Below are 24,860 nucleotides of genomic sequence, written 5' to 3'. Positions count from 1 at the left end.
CTCCAGCGCTCCAACTGTGGTGAAACTACAACTCCCAGCATGCGCTATTCATTTCTATGAAATTCTGAGAACATCCAAGCATATGTACAAATATTGATGACCTATAAATATAGAAATAACACATCTCATTGTCTCCTATTTCTCTCAGTCTGATGGGACCAGGGAGCGCCTCTCTGAACAGCAGTACAGCCGACTGGTGGACTACGTGGCAAAAAGTTCACCTCACCTGATCCCTAGCCAGTCCTCATTGAACATTGCCGCCCATGTAGTAGCTGCAGAACCTCCACCGTCCAACATAAAGACTTATCAGTTCCTGGTGGAGACAGCGTTTGCTAGAGTTTTCATTAGCAAATTCAAGATGGTGAAGAATAAGGCTCTGCAAAGAGGATTTTACTGACTGGCATCAAAACCATTGAACTAATGTGAACTGACAACTGGAACCACAGCCGGAAGCTTGTACTCATTACCATCCATCAGATTACAGCCTGACATTGTATTTAGTTCCCCAGTGTTATACTGGGTCCTTCACTGGGGATGGTTCTGGTTTGAGGCACGATGTGCGCTGTTAGTTGTTATGCAGTCACACGAGAGAGATTGCTATGCCAATGGCCAGCGTAATAGTTGGCAGCCATCTTTTTTTCCCTAGCCAACCTCAGGTCAATGGGTGAGGTGGGGACATACCATCGTAGGCTCATGACATCTTAAATGGCAGCTGACACTAAAGGTGGTGGAGCTGCTGTCATTCATACACGTATAGAAATGTCCCTAGAGGTCCTCAGTACTAGACATATATTAGATAAAAAGTGGTGATCATCATGACGGTAGACGTTTTTTTGGACTTCTATGAGTAATTTCCTTCAAAAACACTACAGTAAGTCATTCCCTGCTTAAAATAGCTCCTTACAGGGAACTTTATGTTATGTTCACCTACAGTAAAGATAAGACTTAAAACATAGTCTAAAAATATATATATATCCAGTGAGCAAAAATGATGATCTCACTTGTGATACATGATAGATTGGTGAAGTCCATCTGCTCGGATCACCACTGGTTTCCATGATGTAGTGGCTATGATGCTGCACACAGAGCCTGAATGCCTTTTCCTCCTCTTAAAGATTACTTTAAGGGGGCATCCACACTATTGTATCCGCTTTGCGCTCTGCAAAACATGGATACCGGTCATGTGCATCCCGTATTTTCCCCTTCTGCAGGTCCCGCAGTGTCGGCAAAACAGACAAGAATAGGACATGTTCTATATTTTTTTGCGGGGCCCCAGGACAGACATACAGATGCAGACAGCGCACAGTGAACTGTATGGGTCTGCATCCGATAAATATGGTCGTGTGATTTCATGAAAGTGTCTTGGCGCATGATGTACAAAGTCTTATGAGTAACGGAGCTCGGCCGCATGTTCATTTGGAAATCAGTGGAGGTCTGGACTCGGGACTGCACCGCTCTCCACCAGATCGTTCCGAGATGAACTTCACCGTTAAAGGTGTATAGTAGTCGTCGTGATCAGGACTCCTGCTCCTGATTCTTAAAAAGAAGGCATAACAAAGGGTGTGACATTTTAACGTGCCGTCAATGACACCTCTGGGATGTTGAAGGGAACTTGATCTGTGTAGATATTACAAGAACGTTACCTACCAAAATTGGGCTTTCAGCATATCCCTCGGGAAATATGAGACATTTTCATAAATGTTTTTCACGTCCGATATATCAAGTCCCTTTGTTCTGTAACCCCTTATAGCATACAGGGGCCTTATATTATAATAGGGTTTATGTACAGCTAATGCTCCTGGGGAGTGAGGACTAGTAAATTAGGGTCTAGTTTTATGTCGTACTATAGATGCAGCACTGCCGAGTTTGCCATTTAGAAGAAATAACTGTGAGATCACAGTGTTAACTGGCTTTTGCATAGGACTGCTGGTAGACATGCAATGTTATTTTCACTTAATTGTCACCATGTATAAAAAGAATGAAGCTCTGCTACATCTGTACGTACATACGTAAATACAAAACTCTGCTGAAAAAAATCTTTGGGCTTTTAGTAAAGTTTTAGTTTTTAAGAATGATTTAGGCACCAGTCTATGTGTTTGCAATAAATCAGGCAAGTTGCCAACGATGGGGGGCAGATACTCTGATTTAAGTTTTTCAGTTAAATCTAATATCATTGGGGCGTGTACCGCAGGATCTCAGTGTTTTCTACACATTTTATAAGGTTTCATAATATTACTTGACTGGACAGATTGGGGACGGGCCACCTGTGCTGGAGCAGAGTACCGATGAAGAGCTTTTTGATATTTAAGTTAAACTCTTTCAGGGCCATAACTAAAATTGGTTTGGAGGTGGTACAACTCATTTTAAGGGAGTCTGTCAGCAGTTTTGACCATGCTAAACTGCAGACAGCACGAAGAAGGGGCTGGAGAGAGCAGCACAAACATACCCTTTGTGAAGCTTTTCTCTTCAGGAGTAGTCAGAATATTAAGTTTTATTCTGACAAATTCTGCTCCTTCAAGTGCCCAGGAGGCAGAGCTTCACTATGAAGTGCTCTCTGCATTGAGCTGCATCACCGCTCCTCCTTCTACTCATGAGTGACAGCTGTAGCATCCAACAAGGAGACCACTACCCTCAGAGGGGAGGGGCTGTGAAGCAGCTCAATGCAGAGAGCACATCCCAGTGAATCTCCGCCTCCTGGGCACTTGAGAGAGCAGAACTTGGCATAATAAAAGTTAATTTTCACTTACTACTACTGATGAGAAAATCTCTGCAATGGGTATGTTTATCCTACTCTCCACAGCCCATATCTAGTGCTGTCAGCAGTTTGGTCAAAACTGCTGATAGACTCCCTTTAAGTGTATGTGCAGAAGATATCATTTATAACTGAAAGACGGATGATGGACAGTTTTAGGGTTTGAAGGAGTAGGTTCATCAGGACATAATAAAGCATACCTATATCATAGAGGGGGACCCCACCTTAATTATCCCTGTCTGGAGGACTCAACACTACCATATAGTAAATGTGGCCTACTGTAAAACCACTTGATCCCTGGAGGGACTGCCTGCAACTGTGCCTGGCAAAAGCTGACTACCAGAGTCTACATCGAAAAGGTGACATCCAGATTAAACGCGCCTTTGTCAGCATTTTGGAAATACTACAGGTTGATTAAACTCATAAGATAGATGTTGGCCTAAAGATTATTCAGCCTAAAGATTACCCATGAACATGTTTTCTGCCATAGGCCAATTTCACACGAGTGTATTCAGTGCAGGAAATACGTTCCCTGGGTCAGGGGTATTTCCAGTCCTGAATGCTGCTCCTATGATGTGGATCCACTGTGTTAGGGCTCATGCACATGAACGTGTGCCAGCTGTGCCCATATTGCGGCCAGCAAACAGCGGTCCACAATATACAGGCACCGGCCGTGTGCGCACCTTATCATGGATGCAATCCAGAAAATACGGAGTGGAAGGCCACGGAAGCCCTTATGATGATTTATCATGTTGTGAAATTAGAGTTGCGGTCAGGCAGGAACACGCAGCATTATAAATCAGCATAGTGGATCACAGGAGCAGCATTCAGGACGGGAAATACGCCTGACACTCGGAGGGTATTTCTTGCCCTGAATACGCTCATGTGAAATTGGTGATAAGGAGTGAGGGATACCTGGATGCTAGACCTGGGGCTTTGAGCAGGACATGATAAAATCCAACATGTTTGATCTCCTCAACAGCAAAAGAAATCCATACACAGAAAAGGTTGATATGACATAAATATGAGGGACTCCAGAAACAAGCATCAGCCCTCATTATTATAGCCCTCAGCTTTTATTATCCTACATTGTCCAGTCCATGATGGCACCTCAGCAGGACCAATGCATTGCACTTTATGTACCAGAATCTAGAATTTCAGGTAATATTTCTCCCAGCTGCTCAGATTATAGATGAAGCATAGCCATGTCATTTGTGATGCCAATTCCGCCTTTTGAATCCGTGTATTTAAGAGCACAGCTATAAAATGATCTGTAAATAAGCTTTTAGGGTCTGAAAGAAATCTTTATATGGACCTAAGTGTATATTACTAAATATCCTCTATATTTCAAGAACAATAAAGTGATCCTTGGACCATGTGTCTTCTGTGTCTTGTAGATGGTAACTAGCAGATGTATTCTTCTCCGGCTATGGAGATTACCAGGACAAGAGGAAAGGAGAGTGATGGCTGTAGCAACCAAGTGCCCCTTCTTCTCCCCTATAAAGCCTCATTCACACATCCATCACACTGTCCATGAGCCATGCGTGTTTGATCCGTGGTTACCGTACATGATTCACGGACACTGCTAGGCTGAAAACTAGTTTCCAGAGCATCTTTCAACAACCTGTAAAAACTTCTAAAATGTAACTTTTAATAATACAAAATAAAATATAATTCACCCTCACATAAAGACGATAGTTTCATATAATCGCAAGTCCACAGAAAAACTAGTGTGACACGATATACTGTGATATAACAAGATAACTACCAGCGATATATTGTAAACAAGTGCATAGGTTATACATATACAGTGTGGGTTATTTTGTGCAGTTACTCACGGTTCCTGTGATTTTTGTGTGGTGCACTTGATGAAATAACTCATGGTTACTGTGATTTGGGAAGATAACGCACATCAGGTTGTAGGGTGAATATATGAAACTCATCTTTATGTGAGGGTGAATTATATTTTATTTTGCATTGTTAAAAGTTAGATTTTAGTTTTTTTTTTTGCTCTTCGTGTAAGCCAATATTCCACAACTCCGCTACTTGCGTCTTTGAGAACCTGTGAAAACCGCAGACTCCATGTTGTGTCTGTGGTTTTTCTGTACCTATAATGTGCGTGAGGGATTCGTAATCACAGACAAAAAAGGGGATGCTCCATGTTAAACCACTGCTATTTGAATGCACACATTCACCGATATCAAAGACCAGCATTTAAAGATGCACCTCGTCATAGTCAGGGACTGGAAAAGATTTCAAACAGTTATGACTGGAAACAGGCGTAAATGTTAGTGAATTTGCCAGGACCAATAACCCGGCCCCTGCCCAGTGGCGAAGACCATGTAAAAACACGTGACTAAATTGTCGCATGAACATTTAAGAAGTTGCAATATGGGTTCTTGCGATTTATTAATTTTTTTTTATACCAAAACTGGTATAAACTATCTTAATAAATTTGTTTCTTAACCTAGATCAGGGTTCAGAAACCTTTGGCATTCCGGCTGCTGTGAAACTACAACTCCCAGCATGCACACTTGCTCAGCTGTTCTTGTAACGCCTACAAAAAGAAAAAAGGAGGATTCTGGGAGTTGTAGTTTCAGAGCAGCTGGAATGTCAGGGGTCGCTGATCCCTCCTGACCTAGATAATGGGATATGTAACATAATTATTTTCATTTGGCCCTAATGTAGATGCCCCATATTGGCTTCCCCCAAGTTATACTTCATACAGGTTAGGCTGGGTCCACATCACCATTTATTTTTCCGTTCTTCAGTTGTCCTGTATGGACAGAAAAGGCTAAAACGGAAGCCAAATGTGCATTATGGTCCTCTCCTGCATAACAGAAACCAGACGGATCCGTTTTGCAGCCCATACATAGACTTCTATTATGACGGATTGATTAACAGAATGCCTCTAGAGGCATTGCATCACGGAATTGCCTTATGGTCCGTGGTAACGGAATCCATAATGCAATTCACATTATACCACAACCCGAACCGAAAACTAATTTCAAAATATGAAATTCGCTCATCCTTGATGACTGCCCAAAACGTTGCGGTTTGGTTCTATTTACTGGTGAAACTTGGTTGCTGAATTTTCCTAATTACACTGGACTCTAAGGCCACCTGCACATGTTGCCGAATACATGCGGTTTTTCTGTGCAGAAAAAAAAAAGCTGCACATTACACAAATCTCATGTACACTTTGTGGATTTTTTCCCATGAGGAAATTAACCTGCATTGCAGATTTCACCTTTTTCAATGGTAGGTTGAGATCTGCAGCAAAATGTGCACCACAAACTGCCGTTAGACCTTGCACATTTTGGCGCAGATATGAACATAAATCACACTGGAATTCATATGGATCTCATGTGCATTCACCCGCACCCAAGTTGCCTAAGGGGGGATGGGGTCAGTCATTTATTAAAGACCGGTGATTTACACCTTTTATGGACCCTACACTGCAAATGATATGCCTAATTTATGGAGAGGCACAGACGTCACAGTCCACACACCTGGAGTGAAATGTACTCCAGCAGCTGTAGATTTCGAATGTCGTTTACGGCAGTTTCCTGGTCCCCATCACTCAGTCTCGAGGGCAGCATAATTGTCACATGGGCATTAAAAAGGTGGCTTGCCATTTAATTTTTTTAAGCCAAACTGCCATTAGTAATGACAAATTACCCCTATTCTGAATGTCAGTATGATTAGTGATATCAAACTGTATACAATTTTTGTTTCTAACAGATGAAGTAGATATTAGCAGCACTCCGCGTGTACATGAGCTGGTGCGTGATCCCCTTGTGTCCACTGTCGAGGACCACACAGAAGAGGCAGCAAACATGGGGGTCATTTTTTTATCAAAACAATTCCACACCATTAATATTTCTTCTCAGTTTCCCAATACTTTGTATGGAATATTAAAGTGTTTTTCCAGGAAATTTCATATTCAAGTGTATAGGAAGGAGCCGTCCAATTGAAGGGGACAGCTTGTAATTACACCGGCTCACCGCTGCAATGTCGATGGTGAGCAAGAAAACAAATGGAGCGCAGCCTTCTCTTCAACCAGCTGATCGGCGGGTGTCTGCTCCCCACCAATCTGATATTGATGACCTATCCTGGAGTATAGCTCATGAAAATTAAAGTCCAGTAAAAAAAAAAAAATTATAGTGCCATTAGAAAGTATAACTTGTCCCACAAAAAAAATACAAGCACATATGTGAAAGGGAGGAAAAAAAAAATAAAAAATTATGGATTTTGGATGGAAGAGGGACAAAAACACACATAGCTTTGCCGTGCGGCACATACCGATTCATCCAGACAGCCATGGTGTGGCCACATTTTAGACCTTCAGTCAGACCAGGATTTCAGCTATAACAACCCCAACTTATAGCATCACAGATCCCCGAGAACCTGTTAATTTGGGTTTTGCCATGTAATTGCAAATTTAACTTTAGTTTCAACAGTCATTTTCTTTCTATTCTGAGTGTATTTGAACTATTATGCACAATTGGCTTTTAGGGTCCATTCACACGTCCGTTGTTTCTTTCCTGATCTGTTCCGTTTTTTGCTGAACAGATCTGGACCCATTCATTTTCAATGGGTCCTGAAAAAAAATATGACATTGTGCTGTCCGTTTTTTTTTCAGGACCCATTGAAAATGAATGGGTCCAGATCTGTTCAGCAAAAAACGGAACAGATCAGGAAACAAACAACGGACGTGTGAATGGACCCTTAGTGTAAGATAACCAGGGAGTTTTAATTCCTGAAAGAACACCAGGGGGCAGCACTGACAAAGCTCTTCACCAGTACTACCAATTACATGTAACCGCACTTATGTTTTCACCCATTTTTGGAATTCTATCCTGTGCATTTCCATGGAAGGTTTATATAAAATGCTGACAGTTTCTTGCACTCCACATGGGGGTTTATGGAGCGTGGGATGTCTGGTGCAGGACCTTGGACAATCATGTATCTGTGCTAAATCTAAGTCCCAGCAACCACAAGGGTGTAAGGGGGCAGCCTGTGGTGGATGGAGAGGACAAAGGTAGGTGATGGAGCGTCTCTGCATCTGGTCACAGATTTACACGGCACACAGAACCAGGTTTAAGTGATATATTTAAGCACATTTACAGAGAATTGTAAAAACCAGTCCAGTGGCATCATCTTCACTGGTATCTGAATCATGTGTCACATCATGTATGTCCAGCACAGAATCCACATGGAGGGAGAAGTGTCACCAGGGTATGGATTTACCTGAAAGAGAAGAAACGGTCACAATCATACTGCCTTCATCTCCGGTGCAGGTCTATGGATACATGTCACATATGGGCTGGGGGAGTGATGGACACTGCAGTGTGAATGGAACCTGGGGAAGCAGGATTTCCTATTCCAATGTACTAAAGGGTTTGTTGGCTCCTTCACAAGTGAGGGCCATCAGTATCTGACAGCTGATGTGCGGACTGCCAGACCCTCAGCGGTTCTGCAGTGGGACCAACACTACGCAGCTCTGTCCATCGTGCAGAGGATGGGGCTGGTTACCTTTCACTTCACAGGGAGCAGCACTGCAGTAACCATCTCCATATACTACACAAATCGACAAACCTGCGTAGTGCACTTAGGCCTGCAATGTGCAACCAGTCACTGCTGCTGGATTGCAGGGTGGCCATAACCCCTGGATACGAGCCGTGTACAATGTGATGGAAAAATGAATCCAGCCAGCAAATGAAGCAATATGCACAATCACAATACATTAGGAAGAGCCTTGTATTAACTTTCTCTACATAATAAATGCCATTTACTGAAGTGAGACAACCCCTTTAAGGGCACCTACAGATGAGTGCGGGCTGCCGTGCAGAAACGCCACACAGATTTGCATGTGGACTTCTGAGAGTTTAGATCTGGTGCAGATTTGATGCGGTTATGCCGCTGATCTCATACATGCACTGAAAAGGGTGAAATCTGCACAAAATTAGCATGCTGCAGATTTCTAAATCCACACAGGTTAATTTCCTCACGGAATGAAAAAGCAGCGTGTACATGAGATCTGTCTAACCCCATACACTGGTGGCAGGCACTCTAACAGGACAACCACACAGGGTGGGTCCACCGTGGAAATCTGCACCAAATCATGCAGATCTTCTGTGTATTTATTTTTGCAGGTTTCACCCTTTGCACTGAAAATGGCAAAAACCTGCCCAGATCTCACTGTGACCATTCCTGTGCAGACACTCTCCACGGCGTGTGGATGAGATTTGTGAAAAATAGTTTTCACTTTGTTGGTAACGTACAACTACAGGTTTCGCCACACACAATCCTGTGTACAGTTCGGAGGCCATGCCCTTAGAGCGGTTTCACACTTTTTTTGGAAAGCCAGAAGTGGATTCAATGGAAATATGAAATATAAGGGAAGGGCTTCTCCTTCCTGCTGGATCTACTTCTGGCTTTGGCACAAACTTAGAATGAACTCACACAGCTTTACTTACAAGCAGATAATCGTTAGAGGGGATGTCCGCTTCTGTAATATTGATGACCTACCCTCAGCATAGCCCATCAATATCAGATCAGTGGGGGTCTGACACCCAGAACCTCTGCCTACCAGCTATTGGAGAGAACGCAGAGCTTGTACGAGCACTGCCTTCTCGGTTTACCTGCGCTACATCACAGCGGTGAGCAGTGTAATGACTGGTCACAGCTTTGGTGTTCAGCTCCCGTGAATAGGGTTAAACTTTGGCTGTGATTTTGGAGATTTTTTTTTTTTACTGCCAGCACTTGCTCCAGACTCACCTGACAGTTGGTCTCATTTGCCTTTGGGGCTCACTCCCTGGAAGACTCCAGCGTCCCTCATCGCCTCAAACTCCTTCACTGCGTCATAGTTCTTGTAGAAGTCGGCATATGACTTCTTCCTGGGTTCAGCCACTCCGAACTAAAGCATTGGGTTCAGAGAATTCACACGTCAAAGGCAAGGAACAAGCAACTTCTGCTTAAAGGGGGGTTATCCCGCCAAAAAGTCTACAGGATAAGTGATAACCAAGCTACCCCCCCCCCCCCCCATCCCAAAAAACAAGGGGTCACCTTACTCTAGTGGTGCACCTGTTGGTCCACTGCTCCATTCACTTCTATGTGACTGATGGAGGCTGTATACAACCTGCAGGGGACGGGGGACTCTGGGACCCCCGTTCTCAGGACTTTTGGGGAGGGGGGCCCGATGTTTAGCACATATACCGTGGAGAGGTGATAAATGAGGGTCGCAGGATAACCCCTCCGATAGAAAGTGGACATTACCTTGTACAACGCAACGACGCTCAGTGAGAAGACGACGGCTCCGATAATGTGGACTCTCAGGCGCTTGGCCAGGAGGCCTCTCATCTGAGGCTTTTGCAGAAGAGCTTGTGACATGATGGCGATTTATAAACCTACAGACAAAAAATATATAAAAATCTGTTAAAGACAGAAGGACGACCACCCCATGGCAGACATCTATACGGGGCGTCAAGGTGACTGATAGTGTCCAGCGGCAGGGGTCATCTGTTACTCTCCTCAGTGATTCATGCCAGTCACTAAATATCACAAGCCGCCATCTTACTCATCAGAAAGAGGTTCTGCAGTAGCTGAGGCAGGTGACCGGGCCTGCCACACTGACCTTCAACAACATTGTCAGCCACAAGTCACCTACTGTCCGCACCCATGTGAGGGGCCAGCCTGTTACATGGCACCATAGTAATACCGCCCTGTACGCTGGTGCCGAGATCCGGTTCACAAGCCGATCCCTCTTTCTGGGCTCCCAGGTCACGCGGCCCCATGTCCTGCCATTTCCCAGTCTGCTCAGGGTTACAAGTCGTTGACCTGCTGGCTGTCAGTGAACAAAAACTACCCCTAGAGGTTGCCCGTCTGTCCTGACTACATGCTGCAGGAGCTCGTTACAGTGTGTCACCAGGATTCCAGCCACTGAATGTAAACCGGTTCTATTCATTGACAGCAAACAGATCTTGAATAACCTAACACACAGATCTGCCTCATGTAGGCGCTGTTCACACCTGCAGTGTCTGCAGTCACAGTACAAGTCTCTCAGGCTGACAGTGTGAACACCGCCCTATCAGCAGTACAGACCTGCGGCATTGAGCCAGGAGCCATCTACACCCGGCAGTCATCCTTCCTGCGGCCGGAAGTGGCAGCCAGCACCGGGCGGCCTCTGTGACCTTGGCAGCGCTTACCGGCCGCGCTACAGAGCACCGGACACATGGGGAGACATGGAACCTGGGCCCCGGGGACATGACCTCCGGCAGCCGCAAACCAGCCCTAAGAGCGGGAGGCGGGAGCCGCCGGCCGCCGGCAGCCGGCAGCCTCCCCCCTCACACCCACTGCTCACCGGCAGCAGCCTGCAACCACAGCGGGAGCCCCGGCGCACTCCGGCGGCCACTCACCTCCGCAGCGGGCGCTGTGTCCTTCCAGAATGAGACAAGACCGGGCGGAAATAGGGACAGATAGCCCCGCCTCTTCCACTGCGACAGGGGCCGAGGAGGGACAAACCTGCTCCTACGCGTTCTGACTACGTGCGCGACCTGAGGGCGCTCCATGGGTGTCATGCGGAGCTCATGGGCACATTGGGCAGACACCTAAACCTGGAAAACTACTTGTTTTCAGTATAGACCGACGTACATAAATCCCCTAAATTTATATATCTAGATAACGTGCCATGATGGGAGTTGTAGTACATAATAATAATAATACAACTAAGCACATTTCTGATCCATGTCATTGCATTCATTCTGGTAATAATTGGCCCAAAGTGGTTCTGTGTATAAAAACTGGCATCAAAGTGGCGGAGAGTCACTTTCTACTAATTTGAATACATTCTGGTGTTTTCAAAGGTTTAACCCCCTCAGCCCCGCTAGCTGAAACCCCCTTAATGACCAGGCCACGTTTTACACTTCGGCACTACACTACTTTCACGGTTTATCGCTCGGTCATGCAACTTACCACCCAAATGAATTTTACCTCCTTTTCTGCTCACTAATAGAGCTTTCATTTGGTGGTATTTCATTGCTGCTGACATTACTTTTTTTGTTATTAATCGAAATTTACAGATTTTTTGCAAAAAAATGACATTTTTCACTTTCAGTTGTAATTTTTTTTTAAAAAACTACATTTCTATATACATTTTTCTCAAAATGTATTGTTCTACATGTCTTTGATAAAAAAAAATGTTTGGGTAAAAAAAAAATGGTTTGGGTAAAAGTTATAGCGTTTACAAACTATGGTACAAAAATGTGAATTTCCGCTTTTTGAAGCAGCTCTGACTTTCTGAGCACCTGTCATGATTCCTGAGGTTCTACAATGCCCAGACAGTAAGAATATTTCAAAGGTCAGATGACTATAATTCCTGTTTCTGGTATTGTGATTAAAATATAACTTTTATTTCTATTTTTAATAAACAATATACCACAATAAACATAAATGTGTTATTAAAAATACATATGGAGGGCTAGTCTTTTAGAGGCAGTTTCTCTGATTTGGGAGAAAGGAAACTATGTACAAACCGGATTCCAAAAAAGTTGGGACACTAAACAAATTGTGAATAAAAACTGAATGCAATGATGTGGAGATGGCAAATGTCAATATTTTATTTGTGATAGAACGTAGATGACAGATCAAACGTTTAATCCGAGTAAATGTATCATTTTAAAGGAAAAATACGTTGATTCAAATTTTCACGGTGTCAACAAATCCCCAAAAAGTTGGGACAAGTAGCAATAAGAGGCTGGAAAAAGTACATTTGAGCATAACGAAGAGCTGGAAGACCAATTAACACTAATTAGGTCAATTGGCAACATGATTGGGTATAAAAAGAGCTTCTCAGAGTGGCAGTGTCTCTCAGAAGCCAAGATGGGTAGAGGATCACCAATTCGCACAATGTTGCGCAGAAAGATAGTGGAGCAATATCAGAAAGGTGTTACCCAGCGAAAAATTGCAAAGACTTTGCATCTATCATCATCAACTGTGCATAACATCATCGGAAGATTCAGAGAATCTGGAACAATCTCTGTGCGTAAGGGTCAAGGCCGTAAAACCATACTGGATGCCTGCAGGTCACCTATCCCTAGACCTTTTTAGCCCTTCCATATTTGTTAAAAAGACGTTAGAAACACAGCTCCCCCAACATGTTTCACCGCGAGGCGGCTTCTTCAGGTGAGTGGAGCTACTGTCAACAGTTGACAGTAGCTCCATTCCCCTGAAGAAGCCGCTTTGCAGTGAAACATGTTGGGGGAGCTGTTTTTCTAACGTCTTTTTAACAAATATGGAAGGGCTAAAAAGGTCTAGGGATAGGTGACCTGCAGGCGCCGAACCCATTGAGTGTCAGTCAAATAGGAGAGTACTGGTAATACCACGATAGAGAGATTACTATCAAAGATACATATATATATTAATTAGGAAAACGATTAGCCAACAAAGGTGCGGCTTAGATGAATAAGGTCCAGTGTCGGCTGACACTAGAAACTAAAGGTGTATTACACAGGGTAGACACAAGTCTATTAATATAGATGGACACAAATAGCCTCACTTGGCCTCTAGTGATACATAGTTTCCTTTCTCCCAAATCAGAGAAACTGCCTCTAAAAGACTAGCCCTCCATATGTATTTTTAATAACACATTTATGTTTATTGTGGTATATTGTTTATTAAAAATAGAAATAAAAGTTATATTTTAATCACAATACCAGAAACAGGATTATAGTCATCTGACTATTGAAATATTCTAATTGAACTCCTGGGTTAGTGGGTCATTTGAAACTAGCAGATAGTAGAAACACCCCACAAATGACCCCACTTTGGAAAGTAGACACCCTAAGGTATTCGCTGATGGGCATAGTGAGTTCATAGAAGTTTTTATTTTTTTGTCACAAGTTAGTGGAAAATGTTTTTTTTCTTTTTGTTTTTCTTACAAAGTCTCATATTCCACTAACTTGTGACAATAAATTAAAACTTCCATGAACTCACTATGCCCCTCACAGAATACCTTGGGGTGTCTTCTTTCCAAAATGGGGTCACTTGTGGGGTAGTTATACTGCCCTGGCATTTTAGGGGCCCTAATGCGTGAGAAGTCGTTTGGAATCCAAACTCGTAAAAATGCCCTGTGAAATCCTGAAAGTACTCATTGGAATTTGGGCCCCTTTGCGCATCTTGGCTGCAAAAAAGTGTCACACATGTGGTATCGCCGTACTCAGGATAAGTTGGGCAATGTGTTTTGGGGTGTCTTTTTACATTTACCCATGCTGGGTGAGAGAAATATCTCTCTAAAAGTCAACTTTTCACATTTCTTTATACAAAGTTGTCATTTTAGAGAGATATTTCTCTCACCCAGCATGGGTATATGTAAAAATACACCCCAAAACACATTGCCCTACTTCTCCTGAGTACGGCAATACCACATGTGTGACACTTTTTTGCAGCCTAGGGGCGCAAAGGGGCACAAATTCCTTTTAGGAGGGCATTTTAGACATTTGGATTCCAGACTTCTTCTCATGTGACATCACATGTGACCCCATTTTGGAAAGAAGACACCCCAAGGTATTTTGTGGTGGGCATGGCGAGTTCATGGAAGTTTTTATTTTTTGTCACAAGTTAGTGGAATATGAGACTTTGTAAGAAAAAAAACAACATAATTTTCCGCTAACTTGTGACAAAAAATAAAAACTTCTATGAACTCACTATGCCCATCAGCGAAGACCTTAGGGTGTCTTCTTTCCAAAATGGGGTCATTTGTGGGGTGTTTGTACTGCCCTGGCATTTGAGGGTCTCCGCAATCATTACATGTATGGCCAGCATTAGGAGTTTCTGTTATTCTCCTTATATTGAGCATACGGGTAATAAGATCTTTTATTTCCGTTCAGCCTCTGGGCTGAAAGAAAAACTGAACGGCACAGATTTCTTCATTCGCATCGATCAATGTGGATGAAAAAATCTCTGCCAAAAAAAATAAAAAAAGGAGTGGAAAGGCGTCTGCCAGGACATAGGAGCTCCGCCCAACATCCATACCCACTTAGCTCGTATGCCCTGGCAAACCAGATTTCTCCATTCACATCAATCGATGTGGATGAATAAATCATTGCCGTTTTTTTTTTTGTTTTTTTTTTATATACAAAGTGTTTGCCAAAGCATATGAACACCGCCGCCCCCTCAGCTCATAAGCCTCGGCAAACATATCTTTTTTACTGCAGAGGAGAAATCTCGTCTTGCAGCGCCACATACACCGACTTTTGTGTAATCTGACAGCAGTGCAATGCTTCTGTCAGAATGCACATCAGTGCTGCAGCTAGTCGATCGGTTAGTCCACCTAGAAGGTAAAAAAAAAGAAAAAACCAGGCCGCAACGCAATAAATTTATTGCCATGAACTTTATAATAACTTTTTTTTTTTTTCCAATTTAGATTTTATTGAAATTTTTGGTACAACAAAAATAGAGACGTGTGCACATTCAAACAATGTTAACAGTTCAAACACGATGTCCACAGAACTGTGTTGGGCATACACCCATCATCACACAGTACAGCTCATGAAAGAATATGAGGTAGACATATCCAATGAACACGTAAAATTTCAGTAACATATAAACATACAAGACGCTGGACAAGGAGGTAGGGGGAAGGAAAGGGGGGGGGAGGGTACAATTTCTGCTGAAGCTGCTAAACCTGCGCATCACGAAATGCGGCTGAAGAGCGAAAGGTTTCCCACATGAACTTTATAATAACTTTTGAACAGAACATTAACTTTTATGAACTTTGGAACCCCATGGGACAATGTGCAAAGCGCAAGGCGCCCAGAGATGTGGCGAAGTACATCATACACTTTGTCCCAGGTGAAAGGAGAAGTTTGCAGCAGCTCTGAGTGAAAGGTCCCTAATAACCCTGTGTGCCTGTCCTGTGAGATGTGATCCCTATGCTAAGTGTACCTGTGTGTGGTACTTCTGGAAACACTCCCCTAAGCATAGGGCAGGGTGGTCAGGGCAGTCAGGACAGAAATAGCGGGTGTCACGCCTTATTCCACTCCTGCTACAGACACAACATTTTTTTCGGGGTGGCGGTTGGTTTGAGGTACTAGCAACGACATTGGGGAAATGTTGCTCGTGTAGACGGCTCACTACACTGGTGGATGGGGCCACGGAACCTCCTGGGTACAGGAGGTTCGCGATGATCTCTTCCTGAAATTTGAGGAAGGATCCAGTTCTCCCAGCCTTACTGTAGAGAACAAAACTATTATATACAGCCAATTGAATCAAATATACAGACATCTTCTTATACCAGCGTCTGGTTCTGCGGGAAAGTAAATAGGGAGCCAACATCTGGTCATTGAAGTCCACCCCTCCCGTGAGCGAATTATAGTCGTGGACACAGAGGGGTTTTTCAATGACACTGGTTGCTCGTTCAATTTGGATTGTCGTGTCTGCGTGAATAGAGGAGAGCATGTAAACGTCACGCTTGTCTTTCCATTTCACCGCGAGCAGTTCTTGGTTACACAAGGCAGCCCTCTCCCCCCTTGCAAGACGGGTGGTAACGAGCCGTTGGGGGAAGCCCCGGCGACTAGGTCGCGCGGTGCCACAGCAGCCAATCTGTTCTAGGAACAAATGCCTGAAGAGGGGCACACTTGTGTAGAAATTGTCCACATAAAGATGGTACCCCTTGCCAAATAAGGGTGACACCAAGTCCCAGACTGTCTTCCCACTGCTCCCCAGGTAGTCAGGGCAACCGACCGGCTCCAGGGTCTGATCTTTTCCCTCATAGATCCGAAATTTGTGGGTATAGCCTGTGGCCCTTTCACAGAGCTTATACAATTTGACCCCATACCGGGCGCGCTTGCTTGGGATGTATTGTTTAAAGCCAAGGCGCCCGGTAAAATGTATAAGGGACTCGTCTACGCAGATGTTTTGCTCAGGGGTATACAAATCTGCAAATTTGGTGTTAAAGTGGTCTATGAGGGGCCGAATTTTGTGGAGCCGGTCAAAAGCTGGGTGGCCTCTGGGACGGGAGTTGCTGTTATCACTAAAGTGCAGGAAACGCAGGATGGTCTCAAATCGTGTCCTGGACATGGCAGCAGAGAACATGGGCATGTGATGAATTGGGTTCGTGGACCAATATGACCGCAATTCATGCTTTTTTGTTAGGCCCATGTTGAGGAGAAGGCCCAGAAAATTTTTAATTTTGGAAACTTGGACGGGTTTCCACCGGAAAGACTGGGCATAACAGCTTCCCGGGTTGACGGCTATAAATTGAGTGGCATACCGATTTGTTTCTGCCACAACTAAGTCCAAGAGCTCCGCAGTCAAGAACAGCTCAAAAAACCCCAGTGCCGAACCGATCTGAGCTGTCTCAACCCGAACTCCAGACTGGGCGCTGAAAGGGGGAACTACTGGTGCGGCTGAAGTTGGGGGCTGCCAATCAGGGTTTGCCAGCACCTCAGGGACTCTAGCGGCTCTACGGGCCTGTCTGTGCGGTGGCTGCGATGGGGGAACTACTGCACGTGCCACCGTACCAGCTTCAACTGCCCTTCTGGTGCTCGCCACTTCACCATGTTCTACGGCAGTGCTGGTACTAGTTCCAGGAAGGGCTGGGCTGCTGGTGTATGCCTCACCACGTAATCCGACAGCACCAGCCCCACTCTGCTGCTCTTGAAGCGGATCCTGCGCAACCTGCGGTCTAGCGACACGGAGTCGGGTACGCCTGGTGCTATCAGGGACCCGCTAGATTCATCAGATGAGGGTTCCCATTCCTCATCCGACTGGGTCAGAAGCCTGTAGGCCTCTTCAGAAGAATACCCCCTGTTTGACATTTGGGCTACTAAATTTAGGGGTATTTCCTGAGACTACCCAAGAAAAAAAGCAAGCCTGTCTTACAAAGGGGAAGCTAGCGAAGTACCGGAGGCCGCTGCGGTTGATAAAAAATATCAAAACTGATTTTTTTTTATCGCCGCAGCGCTTGTAAAGTGAATGTGCAGCGATCAAAAAATAATAATTTTTTTGTCACTGCGGTGGGGCGGGCGTGGGTGAACGCACGTGTGGGCGACCGATCAGGCCTGATCGGGCAAACACTGCGTTTTGGGTGGAGGGCGAACTAAAGTGACACTAATACTATTATAGATCTGACTGTGATCAGTTCTGATCACTAACAGATACTATAAAAGTACAAAAGCTGATTAGCGATACGCTAATCAGCGAATGAGTGACTGCGGTGCGGTGGGCTGGGCGCTAACCGAAGCTAACTACCTAACCAAGGGGCCTAAACTATCCTAAAACTTTCAGTCAATACCAGTAAAAAAGAAAGTGACAGTTTACACTGATCACTTTTTTCCCTTTCACTAGGTGATTGACAGGGACGATCAAGGGGTGATCAAGGGGTTAATTGGGGTGCAGGGGGGTGATCTGGGGCAGTGTTTGGTCCTACTCACTGTGATGTCTGCTCCTCTGCTGAGACCAACCGACCAAAAGGACCAGCAGAGGAGCAGGGAAGCCATTTAACACATTATATTTATAAATATAATGTGTTAGATGGCTTCTGATTTGATTTTTTGAAAATCATCAGCCTGCCAGCGACAATCATTGGCTGGCAAGCTGATGACAAAATAGTGCTTTAACTTTTGCGAGATGACGCGCCGGCGCATCCAGGAGGAATTACAGGGCTGCCGCAAAGACGCATCCCTGCGTGCGGTGGTCCTGAGGAGGTTAAATGCCATCTGTCAGCAGATTTGTCCCTATGACACTGGCTGACCTGTTACATGTGCACCTGGCAGCTGAAGGCATCTGTGTTGGTCCCATGTTCATATGTGCCCGCATTGCTGAGAAAAATGATGTTTTATTATATGCAAATGATTCTCTAGGAGCAACGGGGGCGTTACCATTACACCTAGAGGAATCTGCTCTCCCTGCTTCTGCCGTGCACCCTCTGCACATTGATAGGGCCAGGTATGATGACATTTTCCCTGTCAGTCACTCAAAGTGCAGAGAGAGCTGAACTTCTAGGTGTAATGGTAACGCCCCCGTTGCTCCCAGAGGCTCATTTGCATATAATAAAACATAATTTTTCTCAGCAATGCGGGCACATATGAACATGGGACCAACACAGATGCCTTCAGCTGCCAAGTGCACATGTAACAGGTCAGCCAGTGTCATAGGTGCAAAACTGCTGACAGATGTCCTTTAAGTTCAGAATGTTATGTATTTAGTTCTTTATTTGGCACTACCCCCTTAAGGACCCATGTACGTCATGGTGATCAGCGGCAGGGGTCCAGCAGTCACTGATAGCTGGGCCCCTGTTGCATGCGCCGGCATCGGTGAAATCACTGATGCCGAGGCATTAACCCCTGCACAGCCGTGGCACGTGCGATGTCCGTGCAGGGAGGAAGCAGCCATCAGGTCCACACGCTGCTGTGACGGGGACTCGATGGCAGGGAAGGCAGCCTGATGCCTTACTTATACATTGTGGCTGCTTTCCAGGAGAGCCTGTAAGATCCAGCCCCCTGGAAGGAAGTTGAAGTCCCAGAGTGGGACAAAAATATAAAGTGAAAAAAAATAAAGTTTAACAAAAAATAAAAAGTTTTGAGTAAAAAAAAAAATTCCTTTTGCCAAAATAAAGGGAAAAAAATTGACATATTAGGTATCACCGTGTCCGTATCGACCGGCTCTATAAAAATATCACATGACTGAACCCCTCAGGTGAACACCGTCAAAAAAATAAAATAAAAACTGTGCTAAATAAACAATTTTTTGTCCCCTTACATCACTAAAAGTGCAACACCAAGCAATCAAAAAGGTGTATAACCCCCAAAATAGTACCAATCTAACCATCACCTCATCCCGCAAAAAATGAGCCCCTACCTAAGACAATCACCCAAAACATAAAAAAAATATAGCTCTCAAAACATGGAGACACTAAAACAGTTTTTTTTGTTCAAAAAATGTGGTTATTGTGTAAAACTTAAGTAAATAAAAAAGTTGACATATTAGGTATCGCCACATCCGTAAGAACCTGCTCTATAAAATACCACATGACCTAACCCCTAAGGTGACATCTGTAAAAAATAAAAACGGTGTAAAAAAAGCCATTTTACATCACCTTACATCACAAAAAGTATAATAGCAAGCAATCAAAAAGTCATATGCACCCCAAAATAGTGCCAATCAAACCGTCATCTCATCCTGCAAAAATTATGTCCAACCTAAGACAAGAATATGGATAAACAAAAAAATTATAAAAATTAAAAAAATGCTATGTTATGTAAAACTGAAACAAACAACCAAAAAAAGTGTCATATTTGGTATTGTCACGTCCGTAACAACCTGCTTTATAAAAATACCACATGATCTAACCTGTCAGATGAATGTTGTAAATAACAAAAAATAAAAACGGTGCCAAAACAGCTATTTTTTGTTACCTTGCCTCACAAAAAGTGTAATATAGAACAACCAAAAATCATATGTACCCTAAAATAGTACCAACAAAACTGCCACCTTATCCCGTAGTTTCCAAAATGGGGTCACTTTTTTGGAGTTTCTAATCTAGGGGTGCATCAGGGGGGCTTCAAATGGGACATGGTGTCACAAAAACAGTCCTGCAAAATCTGCCTTTCAAAAACCATATGGCGTTCCTTTCCTTCTGCGCCCTGCCGTGCGTCCGTGCAGCATTTTACGACCACATATGGGGTGTTTCTGTAAACTACAGAATCAGGGCAATAAATATTTAGTTTTTTTGGCTATTAACCCTTGTTTTGTTAGTGGCAAAAAATTGATTAAAATGGAAAATCTGCCCAAAAAGTGAAATTCTGAAATTTCATCTCCATTTAATTCTTGTGGAACACCTAAAGGGTTAACAAAGTTTGTAAAATTTTCTGAAAAATTTCAAGATTTGCTTCTAAACTTCTAAGCCTTCTAATGTCCTCAAAAAATAAAATGGCATTAACAAAATAATCCAAACATGTAGTAGACATATGGGGAATGTAAAGTACCGTAAATCCTATTTTTTGAGGTATTGGAGGTATTGCTATCTATTATAAAAGTATTATTATAAAAGTAGAGAAATTGAAATTTGCAAATTTGCTAATTTTTCAAAATATTTGGTAAATTTGGTATTGGTCATGAAGTACAATATGTGATGAGAAAACAATCACAGAATGGCTTGGATAAGTAAAAAAGTTTTCAAGTTATCACCACATAAAGTGACACGTCAGATTAGCAAAAAATAGCCTGGTCCTTAAGGTGAAATATGGCAGGGTCCTTAAGGGGTTAATAGCAGCCAAGCTCATCCCAGGAGGGTCCAGAGAGGGGTTCACCCAGCATTCACTCCCTGCCTTTCTCCCTTTCTCAGCCTCAGATCTGCCCCCCCCCCACACACACATCCTCCTAGCAGACCCCCCAGCCTCATTTCTCCCCCTCCATGTCACATTTCTCCCCCTCCATGTCACATTTCTCCCAACATGGCACATGACATGGAGGGGGGAGAGATGTGACATGGAGGGGGTTGAAATGTGACATGAAGGGGGAGAAATGTGACATGGAGGGGGTGAGAAATGTGACATGGAGGGGGTTGAAATGTGACATGGAGGGGGTTGAAATGTGACATGGAGCCGGGAGGGGGGGGGAGAAATGTGACATGGAGAGGGTTGAAATGTGACATGGAGGGGGTTGAAATGTGACATGGAGGGGGGAGAAATGTGACATGGAGGGGGATGAGAAATGTGACATTGAGGGGGATGAGAAATGTGACATAAAGGGGGTTAAATTGTGATATGGAGGGGGAGAAATGTGACAAGGAGGGGGGAGAAATGTGACATGGGGGGTGATGAAACATGGAGGGGGAGAAATGTGACATTTCTCCCCCTCCATGTCACATTTCTCCCCCTCTGTGTCACATCACCCCCTGCTTTTTACATCAACCCTTTGTGTCACATTTCTCCCCCTCCATGGCACATTTCTCCTCCCCCCATGGCACATTTCCCCCCTCTATTAATGTTGTGTAAAAATAAACATTATGCTCCTCACCTGGGCCTGTTCCCGTCTCCAGCAACTCCCCTTTTCCTCTGTGTGGTCCTGGTATCTTCTCTCTGTGCTCCCGACAAGACTTTGAGGACCTTTCCCACTCAGCCAATCAGTGGCTGCAGCTGTGTCATGTGTCAGACCAGTGATTGGCTCAGCGGGAAATCACTGCCCTGACACGTGACACAGCTGCGGCCACTGACCGGCAGAGTGGGAAAGGTCCTCAAACAACTTGTCAGGACTCGGGAGCCCAGAAATAAGATATGAGGACCACCACACAGAGGAGAACAGCCGCAGGAGGCCGGCGGCATGCAAGTGATTAATAAAAAAAAAGGTACATTTTTCCGCACTCCCCCTTCTCAGCGCCCTAAGGCGGCCGCTTGGTCTGCCTTATTATAGCACCGGGCCTGCACCTGATCGGTGGGGGTCCAACACCCGGGACCCCTGTCGATTAGCTGTTTGAGAAGGCAGCAGTGCTTGCAGTAGTGCAGTAGTGCCGCAGCCTTCTCGCTGTTTACCGCAGGCCCAATGACGCCACGACTAGTATCACTGGCCTGGGCGTGGCTGAGCTGCAAGTGAACAGAGCTTAGCCCCGCTCCCAGGCCAGTGATACTAGTCGTGACATCACTGGGCCTGTGGTAAACAGGGAGAAGGCTGTGGCACTACTGCCAGCTGATCGGCAGGGGTCCCGGGGGTTGGACCCCCACCAATCAGATGCTGATGATTTATCCAGAGGATAGATCATCAGTTTAAAAAAACTGCAGAACCCCTTTAAGTTCAGAATGTTATGTATTTAGTTCTTTATTTGGCTTCAATGTCAGCCAAGCTCATCCCAGGGGGATCCAGAGAGGAGTTCACCCAGCTTTCACACTCCCTGCCATTGTCCCTGCCTCTTTCTTCGCAACCGTCCCTGCCTTTGTCCCTTTCTCAGCCTCAGATCTGCCCCCCCCCCCACCTCCATCAGCCTCAAATCAGCTTCCTATCAGACCCCCAGCCTCAGATCAGAACCCTAGCCACAAATCAGCCCCTCCCCCCAGCCTCAGATCAGCCCCCATCAGACCCCCCAGCCTCAAATCAGAACCCCAATAGGCCCCCCAGCCTCAGATCAGACCCCTATCCACAAATCAGACCCCCCAAGCCTCAGATCAGACCCCCAACCTCAGATCACACCCTCCATTAGCCCCAATCCGATCTCAGATCAGACAATTAAAATAAATAAACTTACCTCTCCAGCTCCGAACGGCGCTGCCTTTTGGCAGATTCACTTACCATCCCTAGTCTTCTTCCCGCCGCGCTGTACTGTGAACTGACAGTAAGGATCTTGACATGTTGATCCGAAACGCGTAGATGAGAGTGTTCTTGTACTTGGGATTTTTTACCGCTTGAAGAATAAAAGTTACTGCTTTCATGGGAAGCTGGATCCTCACTTCTTTTTTGGATGTGACCTGAGAGCGCACAGTGTTAGGTCATAGTGCGCGTCTTCGCGCACTACGTCCCGACGCTGTATGTGTCAGGACACAGTGCGGGGCTGGAAAAAGACCAAGGAAGGTGAGTACAGCCAGTGCAGTTCTCACCTTCCTGTGTCTCCCACGTGCATAATGGAAATGGTCATTAGCATTTTCACAGTATGTTCTGGCAGGGGGTATGGTTTAGACGTATGTTATTTGCATTCCCCATTTAGGTCAGTCGGAAGGGGCTACAATAACTGTCAGCATTTTGTGTGTTTTTGGCCACTTTTTGGAATGTCCAGGAAGAGTTGGAAAATCTCTTAGAAATCAGCCTTCCATGACCCTCAATGGCATGTAGAGCCGTGATCCTGCTTCATCAGATGCAGGCTCAGCACCCAGACGTACATTGAATAGTCAGAGTGCAGAAAAACTAGGGTGTGCACTAACAAAAAGGGGGCGTCCCAATACGCTCCAACCTCCTGCATGGTGCCTGCAGAAAGTTGTCAAGCATGCCAAAAACATACTGTTCTCAGAAGCAGATGAGCCCAGGGGCGTAGCTATAGGGGGTGCAGAGGTAGCAGTCGCTACTGGGCCCAGGGCCTGAGGGGGCCCAAAGACCCTTGTGCCACATAAGAAGAAACTGGTATTATAGAAAGTGCATGCTGGTCAAGTTACCCCTCTGGCTGGAGAGAAAGGGTTAGGTCAAGAATTTGGCATAGGGGGGTACCGTTTCAATTTTTGCCTCAGGCAGCAGGAAGGCTTTGTGCTTCCCAGCCCCTGGCCACAAAGAACTGAGGGACGGGGGGCCCAAGCTCAAATCTCACACCAGGGCCCATGAGCTTTTAGCGACGCCCCTGGATGAGCCTACTGATCTGCCACTGGTTTTGCTGACATAGATTTTATCCATGTGAACATATTAGTACCCTGTCGTTTAAAGGGGTGGTCTCACCCCCAGGGTAAAATCAACCAAGAACCAATGTTTTTAACATTAAAAAATGACAGACTATTTAAGTGAATGAGAGCTGAGCCGCAGCGCCCCTGCAAAGCCAAAAGCAGAGAGCGCCTTCCACTGCTCTGTTTCCAGCAGCGGCTTGTCGCGGGCAGTGCTAGGTGTCGGATTCCTAGCAATCTGATGATGATGAGGACTTATTCTATGGAAAGGACATTGATGTATTAACCCAAAAAAAACTCCTTTAAAGAGGACCTGTCCCCTCTCCTGACATGTCTGTTGCATTAACTACTTGCGTCCCAGTGTAATGACAATTTTGGAGCATCTATTCTTATGACTCTATGTTGTGCCGGTCCTCTATTGTTCCTGCTAGAAGTTATGAATGAATTACTAGCGGTTTGCAGTCAAGGTCCAGTTGGGTGTTACCAGTCGGAGGTGGTTGACGGCTTGCAGATGATAGTTCAAAATTTTGGTACCAGAATCAATTAGACTATTAGGGCTGGTAACAAATAGATGGATACAATATACAGATGCAAGACAAAAGTGAGAGGAAGCGGGGGAAATCCACAATAGCAACCAGCTTCACAAATGAAGAAGATTTGAAGATGATTGTTGTTGAGGCAAAGCATGGCATTCTGAGAAGGTTCAAATAATCAGAGGTGAGTGGCCATAAGCTGACGTGTGCCTGTCCCTCTGG

General features: G+C 44.8%; 2 protein-coding genes across 6 annotated transcripts in view; one reads left to right on the top strand and one right to left on the bottom strand.

The window, feature by feature from the left end:
- VPS13B (vacuolar protein sorting 13 homolog B) overlaps positions 1-4,125 on the top strand; it is a 988,099-nt gene extending 983,974 nt beyond the window's left edge. For all 5 annotated transcript variants that reach the window (XM_044295329.1, XM_044295331.1, XM_044295327.1 and 2 more), the window contains one exon: positions 149-4,125. In XM_044295329.1, coding sequence (XP_044151264.1) covers positions 149-397 — 249 coding nt within the window. In that variant the 3' untranslated portion in view covers positions 398-4,125. The remainder of the gene's footprint in view (positions 1-148) is intronic.
- A 3,725-nt stretch (positions 4,126-7,850) lies between these two features.
- Positions 7,851-11,293, bottom strand: LOC122938720 (cytochrome c oxidase subunit 6C-2). The gene is made up of 4 exons (XM_044294423.1): positions 11,173-11,293; positions 10,034-10,164; positions 9,536-9,674; positions 7,851-8,005 (listed from the first exon to the last, which is right to left on the bottom strand). Exons 2-3 carry the CDS (start codon positions 10,145-10,147, stop codon positions 9,549-9,551), a joined length of 240 nt encoding a protein of 79 aa, XP_044150358.1. The 5' UTR covers positions 10,148-10,164; positions 11,173-11,293; the 3' UTR covers positions 7,851-8,005; positions 9,536-9,548.
- Positions 11,294-24,860: the final 13,567 nt, after the last annotated feature.

This window comes from Bufo gargarizans, chromosome 5 (genome assembly GCF_014858855.1).
Source record: "Bufo gargarizans isolate SCDJY-AF-19 chromosome 5, ASM1485885v1, whole genome shotgun sequence".
NCBI lineage: Eukaryota > Metazoa > Chordata > Amphibia > Anura > Bufonidae > Bufo > Bufo gargarizans.
This window is presented reverse-complemented; position numbering and strand designations above follow the sequence as displayed.